This window comes from Vipera berus (assembly GCF_964194415.1).
Source record: "Vipera berus genome assembly, chromosome: 7".
Lineage (NCBI taxonomy): Eukaryota > Metazoa > Chordata > Lepidosauria > Squamata > Viperidae > Vipera > Vipera berus.
In genome coordinates, this window is record NC_138209.1 from 50,915,000 (window position 1) to 50,928,631 (window position 13,632).

At 36.6% G+C, this 13,632-nt stretch overlaps 1 protein-coding gene across 1 annotated transcript in view; it reads right to left on the reverse strand.

Annotated features, from left to right (window-relative positions):
- Positions 1 to 2,439: 2,439 nt before the first annotated feature.
- NEIL3 (nei like DNA glycosylase 3) overlaps positions 2,440 to 13,632 on the reverse strand; it is a gene marked incomplete at its 5' end in the record, with an annotated part of 30,825 nt that continues 19,632 nt past the window's right edge. The window contains 6 exons of the mRNA XM_081333181.1: positions 2,440 to 3,457; positions 4,972 to 5,146; positions 7,391 to 7,757; positions 10,403 to 10,569; positions 12,233 to 12,399; positions 13,088 to 13,162. Coding sequence (XP_081189307.1) covers positions 3,275 to 3,457; positions 4,972 to 5,146; positions 7,391 to 7,757; positions 10,403 to 10,569; positions 12,233 to 12,399; positions 13,088 to 13,162 — 1,134 coding nt within the window. The 3' untranslated portion in view covers positions 2,440 to 3,274. The remainder of the gene's footprint in view (positions 3,458 to 4,971; positions 5,147 to 7,390; positions 7,758 to 10,402; positions 10,570 to 12,232; positions 12,400 to 13,087; positions 13,163 to 13,632) is intronic.

Genomic DNA, 13,632 nt, shown 5'->3' on the forward strand with positions numbered 1-13,632 from the left:
GCAGCTTTCCAAACCGGTGGCAGCAGGTCTGCAAATGGGTGGCGCTGCCGGCCGTTCAGGCAGAGGTACGCACACACCTTCCCAAAGTTTGGAGAGCTGCGCGCGCACCTCTCGGAACGGGCGGTGGCGCCGCCCTTTGGGAAAGCTGCCGCGGCCCGTTTGCAGAACTGCCACCTTGATCCAAAGGTGGCAAGCTTGCAAACAGGCCGCGGCAGCTTTCCAAACCAGCGGCAGCAGGTCTGCAAACGGGTGGCGCTGTGCACGTACCTCTCGGAACGGGCGGTGGTGCCGGCCTTTGGGAAAGCTGCCACGGCCTGTTTGCAGCAACTCTGAAGGCGGCAACTCTGCAAATGGACTACGGCAGCTTGCAGACCTACCGCTGCCCAAACGGGCGGTGGCAGGTCTGCAAACAGGTGGTGCCGCCGGCCGTTTGGAGAGCTGCGTGCGCACCTCTCCGAATGGGCGGCGGTTTGGAGGTCCCGGGGGTGGCTCCGGCAGCGCCCGGGCTGAAGGCGCCTGTCGCCAGGGAGACCCGTCGCCACGCAGGTGCCATTTTGTGCATGTGCAAAACGTTTTGTTTTTTGCGCATGCATGTGCATGGACGCATGTGTGTGCACTTTTTGCGGCTCCCACTTTTTTGTGTGCCTGATGGAACCAGTTCCGAGTGGCTCTTTTGCTTTTTCAGGTTGCCGACCCCTGTTCAAGAACTTTAACCCATGAAGTGCTGTAAGCAATGAAATGAGCTTACAATTAAAAAATAAAAGATATATAAGTAGTATTCAACATGATTGCAACCAGAATTTGGGTTTCTAAGCAATACAATCATTAAATGTCATCATGTGACCAGACCTGACTTTATGACCATTTTTACTGATTGTTAAGCAAATCACCCCAGCAGTTAAGCAAATCTGGCTTCTCCAGTTGACTACATGTTGGAAACCGGCTGGGAAGGTCTCAAATCATGATCACGTATCTGCAAGACACTGCAACCATTGTATATGTGAGCCAATTGCCAAGCACCCAAATTGCAATCAATGGAGGTGATGCAACAGTCATAACTTCAAAAACAGGTCATAAGTCTTTTTCTGAAGCCATCATAACTTCAAATCATTAAACAAGCAGTAATAAGGACTATCTGTAATTCAATTATGGCAAAGAAGTTCACACTAACAAACTGCAGAGAAGAGGATCAAAGAAACCAAAACTTGAAAATCAGAACTAAGCACATTTCATCCCTCCTTGATCAGTTACAAAAAAGAAGTAGATTCCAGGTTCAGATATAATATAGCATCAGAATAGTTACATGCTAAACTCACTGGGGATAATTCCAGAATATCCCATCCTTGAACAATACATTTTGCATATCCATACACAATAACATTAAATGATTAGTCAACCTACCAAGCAATGAACCAGGCCACAATGTCATATCGGTTTTATTTGCAAAGGAAGCACACAAAGCTAAAAAACATTTTTGTAAAAGGATGAGGGGGAGAGAAGAGCTCGTACTTGGCTTATTAATATTCCAGCTTTTAATTAGATGTATTCAGTGGAATGAAAAGCTACAGAATGTCAAGAGCAGTATTCATGGGTGCCACATTTACTAAGCCTACTGTGTTTTACAAGAATGAGATGATAGATTTGAAGTCCAACATTAATTAGAACACCACTGAAGTAATGATTTTGATGTATTTAGATAAAATCTACCCCTTGCTTTAAAAAGACAATTTTTTAGCTTTTATGACAATTTAGATGATATAATCATACTGAAATTAAGTTTTATTTTCTAATTATGCACCAGATTAAACTTATTATTTAAAACAGAATTTGATTTAATGTTACATATTAGTGTCTATTATTTTCAAATCAGTTTTATAAGAACCTTCAGCATAAATTCACCCTCTGATTGTCCTCCCAATATCTGGATAGCCCCCCCAAAACATCTGCGCTTTCATAAGGTATTAAAGATCTGGATGTTCCCTCAGATATTTGAACCAGGTTAAACCAGGTCTTTTGGTGGAGATTTTTTCCCTGTTTTTGGTCTACACTGTTTGAAAATGTGTAGTTTTAGATTCAAAATAAAGGAAATAAATATTCTTTTATTCTTTTATAAATTGTATAAAATGTAACACCAATGAATTGTATAAAATGTAACACTAAGGTATGAGGCTAACTGTTTCCTGCCCAGGCAAAGTGACTCACAAATGGTAATCAGTAAAAACAATATATTATGACTTGCTAAAAGCTTCCCAGGAGACTGGAACTTACTATCAGTAAGAAAGGAACATCGGCCCAAGGTGAAAATTACAAGTAAACAAGATAAGATAGTAACGGATGGACGGAAATTGTCAAATAACTTTAAAGAATGACTTAAGCTTCTTAGTAGTGGCGTGTATTGTGAAAGAGTATAAAATGCCTACTTTGAAACTTGCTCAGGGTGCTCTTTGAACCCAATCCAATTTGGGAAGGGTCTAAGAGATCACGTTTGCAAACACTTTTCTTTTTTTTTCAATTTTCTTTTCAATAAATCTTTGTTTTTGTTAACCAGACTTGTCTTCGAGTTGTGAGTATCAAATTCTGGGTTTTTAAATCTCACAAGAATGTATGTTATACTAGTATTACTGTTATTTCTGATTAGTTCTCAGGATGTTTATATTGTATACGAAATTGCTGGTTTTTTGTTTAAACTTCTATATACCACACAGTCACAACTGTGGCATGGGCAGCTATGTTCCACACAGTCACAACTGTGGCACAGGCAGCTATGTTCTGACAACAATCTTATAGTTTATTCTTAAGAACAAACAAACACTCATCACTATTTGAAACATTTTATTGAAAATATTAATCTTTCATACTGTAACTGATTAAAATGTAATATAATCTATTCATAGTAAATGCATTGAAATAAAATTTTTATATAAAGACAAACAGAAAGAAAATGAAGGGCAAAAAATGAACAAGCAATGATATCCAAGTTTACGTATGTGTGTATATGAGGGAACAACTAAGATAAGAAAAAGACTACCTATTGTTCAGATATTAACTCTGAAATGTTCTAGTATTAGGTAAAATGCAACAAATAATGAACAGAAAATAGCAGAAACACAAAGAGGGATACAAGAAGGAACGTTCAAATATCTAACACAAAAGGATTTGTAATCACAAAATGCCACTTGATCATAACCCTCCTAAAATATCTCCTACAGAAGAGCAGTATAACACACACAGTTTGAGAAGATTAACACCAGATAGTCCAGTGCAGATGAATAGCTCAGCATCCTGGGATAATCTTCATTCCTAGACCATTTTCAGCCCATTGAAAGAAGTCACACTGTTTATCCTTCCCAAGAGGACACACAAAGAAATGCTTTCCATTATTAGGGCCAATCTTCAGCACTGTCCTCATAATGCAGCGCTTCCCATGATTGCAGAAAGGAAAATGCAGGTCTGCCCACTGCAGAGAGAAATCATTTTCTGTTAACACCAAATGCTGAAGCCAAATTCCTGTTTTAGATGAGAAGCAACAAACTCCCCTTTAATTCTGCAAGGTAGGTGGTGACTAACAGTAATCAAGCTTAGCAATTTTTTCTAAAATTCAGTTTGCTCCACTACCTGAACTCTACTTGTTTGACTTTGTGGGAGGACAGTTATAAAAAAGTCTTATCTGACTTTTGGAGGAAACACAGATTTAATTTATCCAAGCAAAACTCTTGATAGCTTATGACTTCAAAGCAATAGATCTCACTTCCCCAAGCTCTAATGTCTCTCTCCCTTGGAAAATCTGAAGGTCAAAATTACATTGCATTGCATTAGTTACCATATGGTGGAACAGAATTTATTATCAAAGCTGAGCTAAAGAGAACAAATACAAGAAAAACACCAGCACTCATTTTATGTTGCCAAGGTCATTAGAGAAAATATAAACTCAGATTCAGTTGTGCTGTTTTATTACATTAATTTTGCCCCAGAATCTTTGCACACTTGATTAAGCATTCTTACACTAGAATTGTGTCTCCTTTGAAGGTTCTTGCTTTATGTTGCCTAACAGTGTTATTCCTTCTAGCTCATAAAAAGATTAAAGGAAGTATGAACATATGAGTTTGATTCACTCACACTGAGTTTGAATCATTTTGATTATGGTAAATGTATTCATAGTGTTTGGCTAATGCTGCAATTTTCATTGTTTTTTTTCTCCTTGTCTTTGCTTAATGTACTATTGTTAAGTTACTACCTGACAATAGTAATCTAAAAAACACCTAAAAAGAAGGAAGAAAACATAGCAATATGATTTAGATGAAATGTTCAGAATAACTAGCTAGGCAAGAAAGAAAGTTAAGTTTGCTTAGAGCTCAGGTGTCAAACTGGCGATGTCACGTGATGTATCGTGACATATTGCGACTTTTTTCCCATTGGCGGCAATGGGGTGGGTGTGGTTTTGGCACAACACATCTGGCCCGTGGGCCAGCAGTTTGACGCCCTGGCTTAGAGGATAGTGTACATCAACAGAATAAAGTCATAAAATCACTTGTTTTTAGAAGTTCAATTGTTTTTAAAAGCTTATAAAATGAAATGCAATAATTATTTTCAAAAGTTCCCTTTTAATCACTCAAATACAACTGGGGAGGTACATTGGTAAGGAAGAAACTCAAGATAGAAATGGAATAATTAAAACAATAAAATATTATTATAAAGAACAGTGTTATTTTTAACCTTAGTGTAAGCAACTAACTCAAAGCCTAACAGTCTCACTGCTTCAAAAAAAAAAAAAAAAAATCAGTAGAGGCCAGAGAACCCATTTATTCTTCCCAAAATGCACTGAGAACCTCTTTAGACAAAGTTATCATCACAGCAATTCATTTCCCACTATGTTAAAATTAAGGAAAGAGTGAAATCTATAAGTAATCACAGTGGTTTGAGAAACCAATTTATCTTTTTCAAGGGTGTAAGGTACTATATAAGCTCGCATACTTCAAAATAGTTACACCGGGCTTCTCTTGGCAAGGGACAAGCATAAAATTGTCTGCCCTTGTTTTCTCCGTCTTTCCTCACGATGCGAAGAACACAGAAGCGACTATGTTTACTGCAGCGAGGACTGCCAGCATTTAATGTGCAAGAGCCATCTGTCATATTATCTGGAGGTGCTCTGTAATGATAGGTAACAAGATAAAAACCTGCATAAAATTAAGATTAGTTACAGCAAAACCAGCATCTTCAGTCTCAATACCATAGCTCCAAAGTTCATATAAACCCTTCTGCTTAAATGATACATCTGATCAAACAGAGCACCTAGCAATTTTATCTGCTTTATTTTCTCTTTAAAATGAAATCGAAGGACTCCATGTCAAAAATCCATTCTATTGAAATGAAATGGAAGCAGCAAATTTTTAAAAAGTTCTCTTGCTGCTTTTTTTAAAAAGTAAACTGCACCGTTCTGGCATTGCTAGCATAAATTTTGTACTTTCATGTAGTTTAAAAGGCATCCTGAATTGGCAACAGCAAGATGTACTAGAAAACCAATTCCTTCCAATTATATTCTTCCCCTCTGGAAAGTTATTACACGTGTCTTACACCAGACCATGGGGATATCTATCTACTTGTCTGCTTCAAGACAATTTTCCATGCTCTTTGATCAAAGCTACTGTAATGATCCCCATCATATACCACAGAGGAAGAAGTCTGACTGGCAGAGCAGAAAAGTGTATTTTATGAAGGTGATAGGAAAGTTTGCTCTCCTCTGATGCTAACATAGCATCTGTTTACAATGCACAAAGGCATCTGCCTTGACTGTTAATGTTTAAACAAGGTTAGATTGCTTCTTGTTTCTTAGGTTTAGCAGCAGCCAGGGTTTTTGGCAAGTATGTTACTAGTTAAGCTCAAAAGGCATTAGATAATTTCACTCTAGGGTTCATTAATATGTAAGTAGCATTTCTCCCCAGCATTACTGTGACCTGATAGTTTTTTATGTGGTTTTTTTTTCTAGACCCAGCTGGCTGAAGCTTCTTGAATGCAGCCTGTATGCCATTAGAAGGTCTACAGTATATACTGTTAACAAATGCTGTAAAATGCACCCCCCAATCATACTATGGTATCTAGCAGCTATCTCTTATAAGACTGCCTCTAATAATGGTAGTAGCGTAAAGTACTTGGTTTTTTTACAGTAGCTCTTTTATCTTTCATCATTCTTAGGAAATTGAAGCTCACACTAAACAGCTGAGTTTTGTATTCTCCCATCTCTCATCTGCAGCGATACCATTAAGGACTGATTCATCTGGCCATTTCCCAACATGATTTATACTACCTGGCAACATCATCCTTCTGCCATTTACATAGGGCCAGAAAGGTCAGTGAGACTTAACAAGGAATGGACACAAATCCACAGATTAAAAACGATCATACTCAGAAACCAAATACTCCAACCCTAACAATGTTCTGTACAAGATCTAAAGGTCACCATACCTAAGCAAATATTTCAGAAGCAACCTTTTTCTACTCCATGGAAACACTACTGAACCAAAATATGAGCAAATTTTATACTATAGAACTTGGGAGGGAATTTGGAACCTTCTTTAGATATTTGTGAAAGCTACAAAAGTGCAATCAGTCCTTGCCCTGTTCACCCAGATTCTTAAGTTGCATGAATGACAAGAATTCTACTGATGTTGCCTGTGTAAAATGTCCCTGCTTTCCTTGACATTCAGGAATCTGAAGGGAAATTGCGCAGCTGGAGAACAGATTCACCAGCTGTCTAGAATATTCCTCCATGGAGCTATGCAGAGGTTCCTCTAGATTTCTTTCTCCAAGCAAGTTACCTTAAATAAGGCTGTTGGCCAACAGTATGCAGTACAAAAAATATGCATTTATTTATTATTGGAAGCCTGAAAATTTTAATTTGTTGAAACAGGTTATAGAAATACATTTTTAAAAATACTATTTTATTCCAAGAGTTCTTGTGCAGCATTTCCTGTCAGTTTGCCAGAACTATTCTACATTTTAAGAAGGAAGTAAGGCTGCAACTCCTCTTTTTCCTTCCATTATGCCTACCAACTCTGATCTCTCTCTGCTTCTTTATTAAGTGATTGGTGACTGCAGATTTCAAATATTTTTTCAAATGTTTCTATTTTACAAGTACACCCCAGATATATACTGTATATGCTTTAATCTTTCTGCACCTGGCTAACGAACATTTCTAACCATTTCTTTGAATCTAATAAGCTGCCTCAAACACAAGCCTACAGAGCTTTAAGATACAGCTGCAGACAAAGTTGTTTCATGAACCGGTATCTACCAAAATATAAGTAATATTGCATGTTTCAAAGAAAGAATATAATACAAATAGTTTTTCATATGAACAATTTTACCCCTCAATATGTAATTGAAATTAACAAACCTGTTTATAACTTTCTCAGTAAGGCTTCCAACAGATGAGGTTGAACAATCCATTTTCTGTTTCTTTGATGCTGGCTTTAAAGAATTATGTTGATAGGGAAAAGGTATTGATGAATTTACTTCATAAGGGTTGGTACTGTTAAAATTGTTTCTCGAAGGATCATGCAGACAGCCTCCATCTGGAGTTCGACTTTCACTTCTGTTATGTTCCAGTGGAATGTCTTTACCAGCAAAATCTGTCAATACTAGAGTTGCTGTCCCAAATGCCGTCTTCCTATTTATCTTAATTTCCATTCTTGATTTTCCAAAGTTGTTACATGGATATTTGACTAAGGAGCTATTATCTGTTGTTAAACCTCCATTTTTTCCTATTTTTTGAAGATAAAAATATCCTAGTTAGTATTAATAGTTTCCATGTCTCCCTAAATTGTGTTACTCCAGCAATAATATGCTACATAGTGCTTCAATTTATGATCCTGATAGTCCAAGTAATCTACTGTAGCAATAAAGAAATAGTTATAGTCATAACTCTGCATAGAAATGCTTATTCCCATTTATATGAAGATATGTATTAAAGTAGTACAATGGGTCTCAGAAGAGCAGTCCACTATTATGGTCATGAACATCCCAATAGACATTATGTGAACTGAAGGCATGAGAAATGATATTAATCTTGGTAGCAGGTTTTTTGTCTTTTCTTGTACCAAGCTGAATTTAACAACTGCTAACCAAGAAGCAAAGGGAAAGCAAGAGAAATGTTTGTAAGAATAAAGGTAAGATGTGTTAATTATAAGCACTGAGGAAAGCGTTTGATATGCAATATCTTAAAATATACTGAATGCTATTTAGGGGGTGGGGTGGGGAAGGGGATAAGGTTCCTTTATTGAAACACTGTAAAGAAGTCTTCAAATGGCAGGCACTCAATTGGAATGCAAGAATGAAAAGAGCATTATTGTGATTTTGTTCTAAAGCCCTAAGCTGTAGTGCCTTTGTTGCATAGTGTTTGCTTCAGTTTCTAGATCACCAGCTGCGCACATAAATTCTAGGGGATAATTGAATTGATGAATTTGGTTTTCTGAAGGGATTAAAACCTTTAGATTCCTGAGGCTGGCTAAAGAATCAACTAAGAAAGGATAATCAAGAACTTACTTTGCAGCTGATACAAATACAAAATGGATAAGTCCTTAAGGCTCTTACTCCCAACACTGTATTAATTACAAAAAGACTGAATCAGCATTTTTTTTCCTCATGCCAGTCATTGGATTTTATACATTCAGTTGTGAATGCCTTCTGTAATATCTTTAAGTATTACATATGTAAATCAGGAGCATTTTTACTACATTTTTGAACAATGGATTCTATGAAATAATTTTAATTTAATAAATTTACCAGTAATAACATATTACATTGTTGTTTTTATGCAACAGCTTAAATCAAGGAGAATTGGGTGGCTGCTGGGGCACATTTAGAATAGTGAAAGTATGTCAGAAGGAAAAATACATGTTTGAGTTAAAGGAGGCAGAAACAGGAGGGGACAAAACCATTGTATTCTGAGGTCATTTCCTAAATGTGTGCTTAATTCCAACACATATTTCCATGGGACTATCTGGCTGCTTTGCAAACCCAGGAAGACATACCTTCCTTGAAAAAATATTGACAAGTACATCAAGTGTGCCCACAGCACTTCCAAAGATCTTTTCCTTTTCATGAGTGTACATTACCTACGTATACCACTAAGGCAGAAAGAAAGTCACCTATAGTAGTAAGAAAAAACTGGAAAGAATCTAATTGGAAATACTCGAGTAAAAATGGTAACATGTTTTAAACAGAGGATCTTAAAGTAAATGACTTGGCATTTAAAACTTTGGAAAGAAAAGAATAAGTTAAAAAGAAAGCTAAAGGAGAAACCTAATAGAAGAAAGTAGACGAAGCAAAATCAGAGTAAAAAAAGTGTGTGCTTTGAAGATTAGAAGCTTAAGACTACTGCTGAATACTGCCCCAGGTAGTGGAAGGCAATATTGAACACAGCTATTGCGAAGAGAGTGGGATATACTACAAATGGCAGTCTGAACATATCTCCACTCAGAATCTCAATGCTTTGGAATCTCTGTGCTCCAGAATATTAAGCATTTTATGGATTGAAATTTAGAATCTCAAATATTTTATTGCTAGATTTAAACACTTCTCAGTGCGCAGACTCTAGTATCCAAGAAATATCAGTAAAGTGAAATACAGCAATGGTCCTTTCTAGCTATAAAAGGAAATATTTTCTCCCTTCTTGCAAATGTATTCCTTTCCAAATGTATGAAACATTTGGTTTGGCAATTCAGAAAGTGCTGAGACCCACAAAAAGTACAGAAGGTTCAACTGAATAATTCATTCAGCAGAGGATCATAGGACTGTGAAAGTATAGATTTGAGTTACAAAAAGAACATTCATTTTAATGCAAACAATTGTTCCCTAAAGTGACTAGTGTCTAGGTTTATAATTCAGATTTTAAGCACAAGTCTCTGCTCAAGATTTCTTATTTTTCCTCATCATGGTCTGTTTCAAAGAGAATTTCTTCTAAATTTTCTTCCTTTCTCAAGAAACAGGATTATACCCCTATGCTGCTCTTTTACAAGATCCATAAGAAGACATTTGCCATTTTATTGTTAATTAAAATTAACAATACAAACTTCATGTTGCTAATGGCATGTAGAATAGCAGTAATGTTGGACCAGTTTGTTGTAATAAAAAATGCAAGGTGCAGTACATACATATTAGCATTTGCAGCAAAAAGAAAATATATATCAACAGTAAATGATATGGAGCTGCATATACAGCCAATTAATGATATATGTGTCCATTGATATATAATTTCAGACTGAACTATCAGAGAAAACAATATAGAACTGAAACCCTAGTATGTTAATTCATATTACACACGTTACATGTGAGAATAAAAATAATCTTTAGGTTATTGGTGTTACATTACAGTGACGCAAATAGGCAATCATAAAGCCCATAATACCTCTGGGGCGTGGAGTCAGGCACGCATCACATATTTTCACAGAAGGCTTGTTTATTAGAGTGCAGAGAATGCAGGCCCACTCCTCTTCTGACTTCTCAGCAACTTCTTCAAAACAAGATTCCCTGTTGAATGGCCAGTCACTTAAACCACTCCTTCTTGGCTGTCTGCTGTGGGATGAAGGAAGGAGGCCAGATAGATTCAGTTGGCTGAACAACCATATGGTCCTTATTGGTTCAATTCTATGTATTCAAGATGGACAGTGATTAATATTTATATGTATTTATATGTAAGGGTGTAGGTATATACATAAGGGGACGCGGTGGCTCAGTGGGTTAGGACGCTGAGCTTGTCGATCAGATTGGCAGTTTGGCGGGTCGAATCCCGAGTGCCGCGTAGCAGAGTGAGCGCCTGTTACTCGTCCACGTTTCTGCCAACCTAGCAGTTCGAAAGCATGTAAAAATGCAAGTAGAAAAATAGGGACCACTACGGTGGGAAGGTAACAGCGTTCCCTGCGCCTTTGGCATCTAGTCATGCCGGCCACATGACCACGGAGACATCCTCAGACAAGCGCTGGCTCTTCGGCTTTGAAACGGAGATGAGCACCGGCCCCTAGAGTCGGAAACGACTAGCACGCATGTGCGGGGGAACCTTTACCTTTAGGTATATACATATGTTGTATATAGCATATTTATGTGTGTTATGTATGTGTATACTTTTGAGAACAGGCAACAGAATTTCATTTTTAATGTGTGCTAGTGCGCCCACAGTAAAAAATGACAATAAAGGTTATCTATCCTAACTTATATAAGTTACTTTGAAAGAAATATGCAGCATACTTGAGGTTCTGTCCTGGACCTGGTGATTGTCAATATTTTCATAATTGCTTATAAGGGATAAGGGATGTCCAATAAATCTGCAGTGACACAAATCTGGGGAGATTGCTAACACCTCAGAAACAGACTCAAGGTTCAGAAGGATTTTGATAGCCTTAAAATGGACCTTTTCCAACAAATACCGTTCAGTGGCAAGAAAGATAGATTTTGCTCTATGTTAACTTAGCCATTCATAAGAAAAATGGTCTGCTGCTAAGTTCACCAGCTTGGATCTTCACTGAAAGGAACTGGACTAGTGCTATTCCTCAGATCTCACTTGATTTTCTTTAAGGAAAAAAAATCCAAAAACTTGCATTATCAGAATTACTGATGAATATTTGTGGCTCTATCTTGACAAATGGCCTACTGCTCTATGGATTATGCACCAGAAACAAATTCCCTGTGTGTCTAATCACACTTGGCCAATAAAAAATTCTCTTCTCTTTCTCTTCTATTCTGTTCCCCAATTGTAATGGTTCAATATAAGCTGCTGTGATTTCACTGGCTGAGCAGACAACCCAACGAATACGGAAAGAGGGAGAAGAACAAGAAAAAAATCCTCTTTAAAATTCAAATATTAAATTGTACTGAAATAATTTGTGAAATACTTTTAAAAGTAATAAGGTGGTCCTTGACATACAATCACAACTGAGCCCAAAATTTATGTTGCTAGGTAAAATAGTTGTTAAGTAGGTTTTGCCCCATTTTACGACCTTTCATTCCACTATTGTAAAGTGAATTGCTGCAGTTGTTAAGTTAGTAGCATAGTTAAGTAAATTTGGCTTCCCCATTGACTTTGCTTGTCAGAAGGTCACAAAAGGCAACCGTCATAAATATGAGTCAGTTGTCAAGAGTTTGAATTTGAATATGGAGGTGCTGCAATGGTCATAAGTGTCACTTTTTAATGTGCCATTGTAACTTTGAACAGTCACTAAGTGAACTACCTGTAAAGACTTACCTCAAATCCCCAGGCTGAGGTTTGTCGTTTTGGCACTGTGAGCAGAAATAGGTCATTCTGTTGTTCTCTCCTAATCGACATACTGTGATCTTTCCGTTGCACTGGCGGCAAATGGGGCGTTTATACACTCTGTAATGTTTACTTACTGCCAACCCCATCTTGCAACACTGGAATAGACCATTATTATTTATGTGTCTTCAAAAGCCAAAGATGCAGCTCACCTCAAATCATATTTATCTTGCAATAACTGGAAAGAACTTACAAATAAATTGAAAACCCTTCTTTTAGGTGTGATGGACAAAATAAATTATTTATTGTTTTCTTTGTCCCTTCCAAGGGAAGAGGTTCTCTAGTGATATCTGTCAGCTGCATTAAAATCTTCTAAACATTGTCCAGGAGAAGTTGGGTTAAGTAGCATTTCTCCAATCACCAAATTTAATAGAGTACAACATGTGTAGCCTTGAAAGGTTTTTAAAAATTACATATCTCTGCTCTAATAAAAGTTGAAATATAAAACATATTTAAGGGTTAGAACCCTTCCTCTGGAATTGCAAACTTTCTTCAGAAAAATAATTTTTAATGACCTGGAATATTATTATTCTTCTCTCTGGTATCCAATGACATAGTTCCCAACAGGCTACTTTCACTATTTTTAATTTGTAAGTTCATACTTTTTTAGCTCTATATCCTAAAAAAATTAAACAAGATTGTATTTAACAATGTACAAGGGAGGAGAAATCCTTTTATCAGTTAGTAGAATAATACTGAAAATTTTAAGTAACATTTACTTTAAGGCATATTCAGGTTGTATTTTTTTTCTTTTTGCCAAATTCTTAGAAAAGAATTTTTCCCTACCTTATAAAAGAGAAGTGAGAAATCCCGAGTCATTTTCACCAAATGGCATATTTGCTTATCTGTTAATTGACAAACCTGTAATTTGGAACATTGGTTTTAAAAAGCTACAGTGAAGCCATGGCTCTTTGCTTTATATAACAGTGTCTTTCCTTAAAGAGATTTTGATGAGTAGATAATAGATGAACCTATCTTAACAATACAGGAAACACTGACAAAAACAAGCCTACTGGGATTTTAATATAGCAATCGTATACAGGAAACTATGTATAGAATTGCTCTATTAATAATATAATTAAGGCTTCATTTATGGAAGATTTTTTTTGCAGCTATGCTGTAGGTACCTAGACATCCATAATGGTCTCATGATTATGAAAAATATAACTTTCTCACATTTCTTTATATTTTAATTTTTTTGGTAATCACTGGTCAATGACCATGATTTTGATTCTAAATATAAATTACCTGTTGGGATTATCTATGGAAGGTAAGACTTCAATTAATTCCTTATGGAAATATTTTATTTACAATGTAGCAGAGCAGTCATT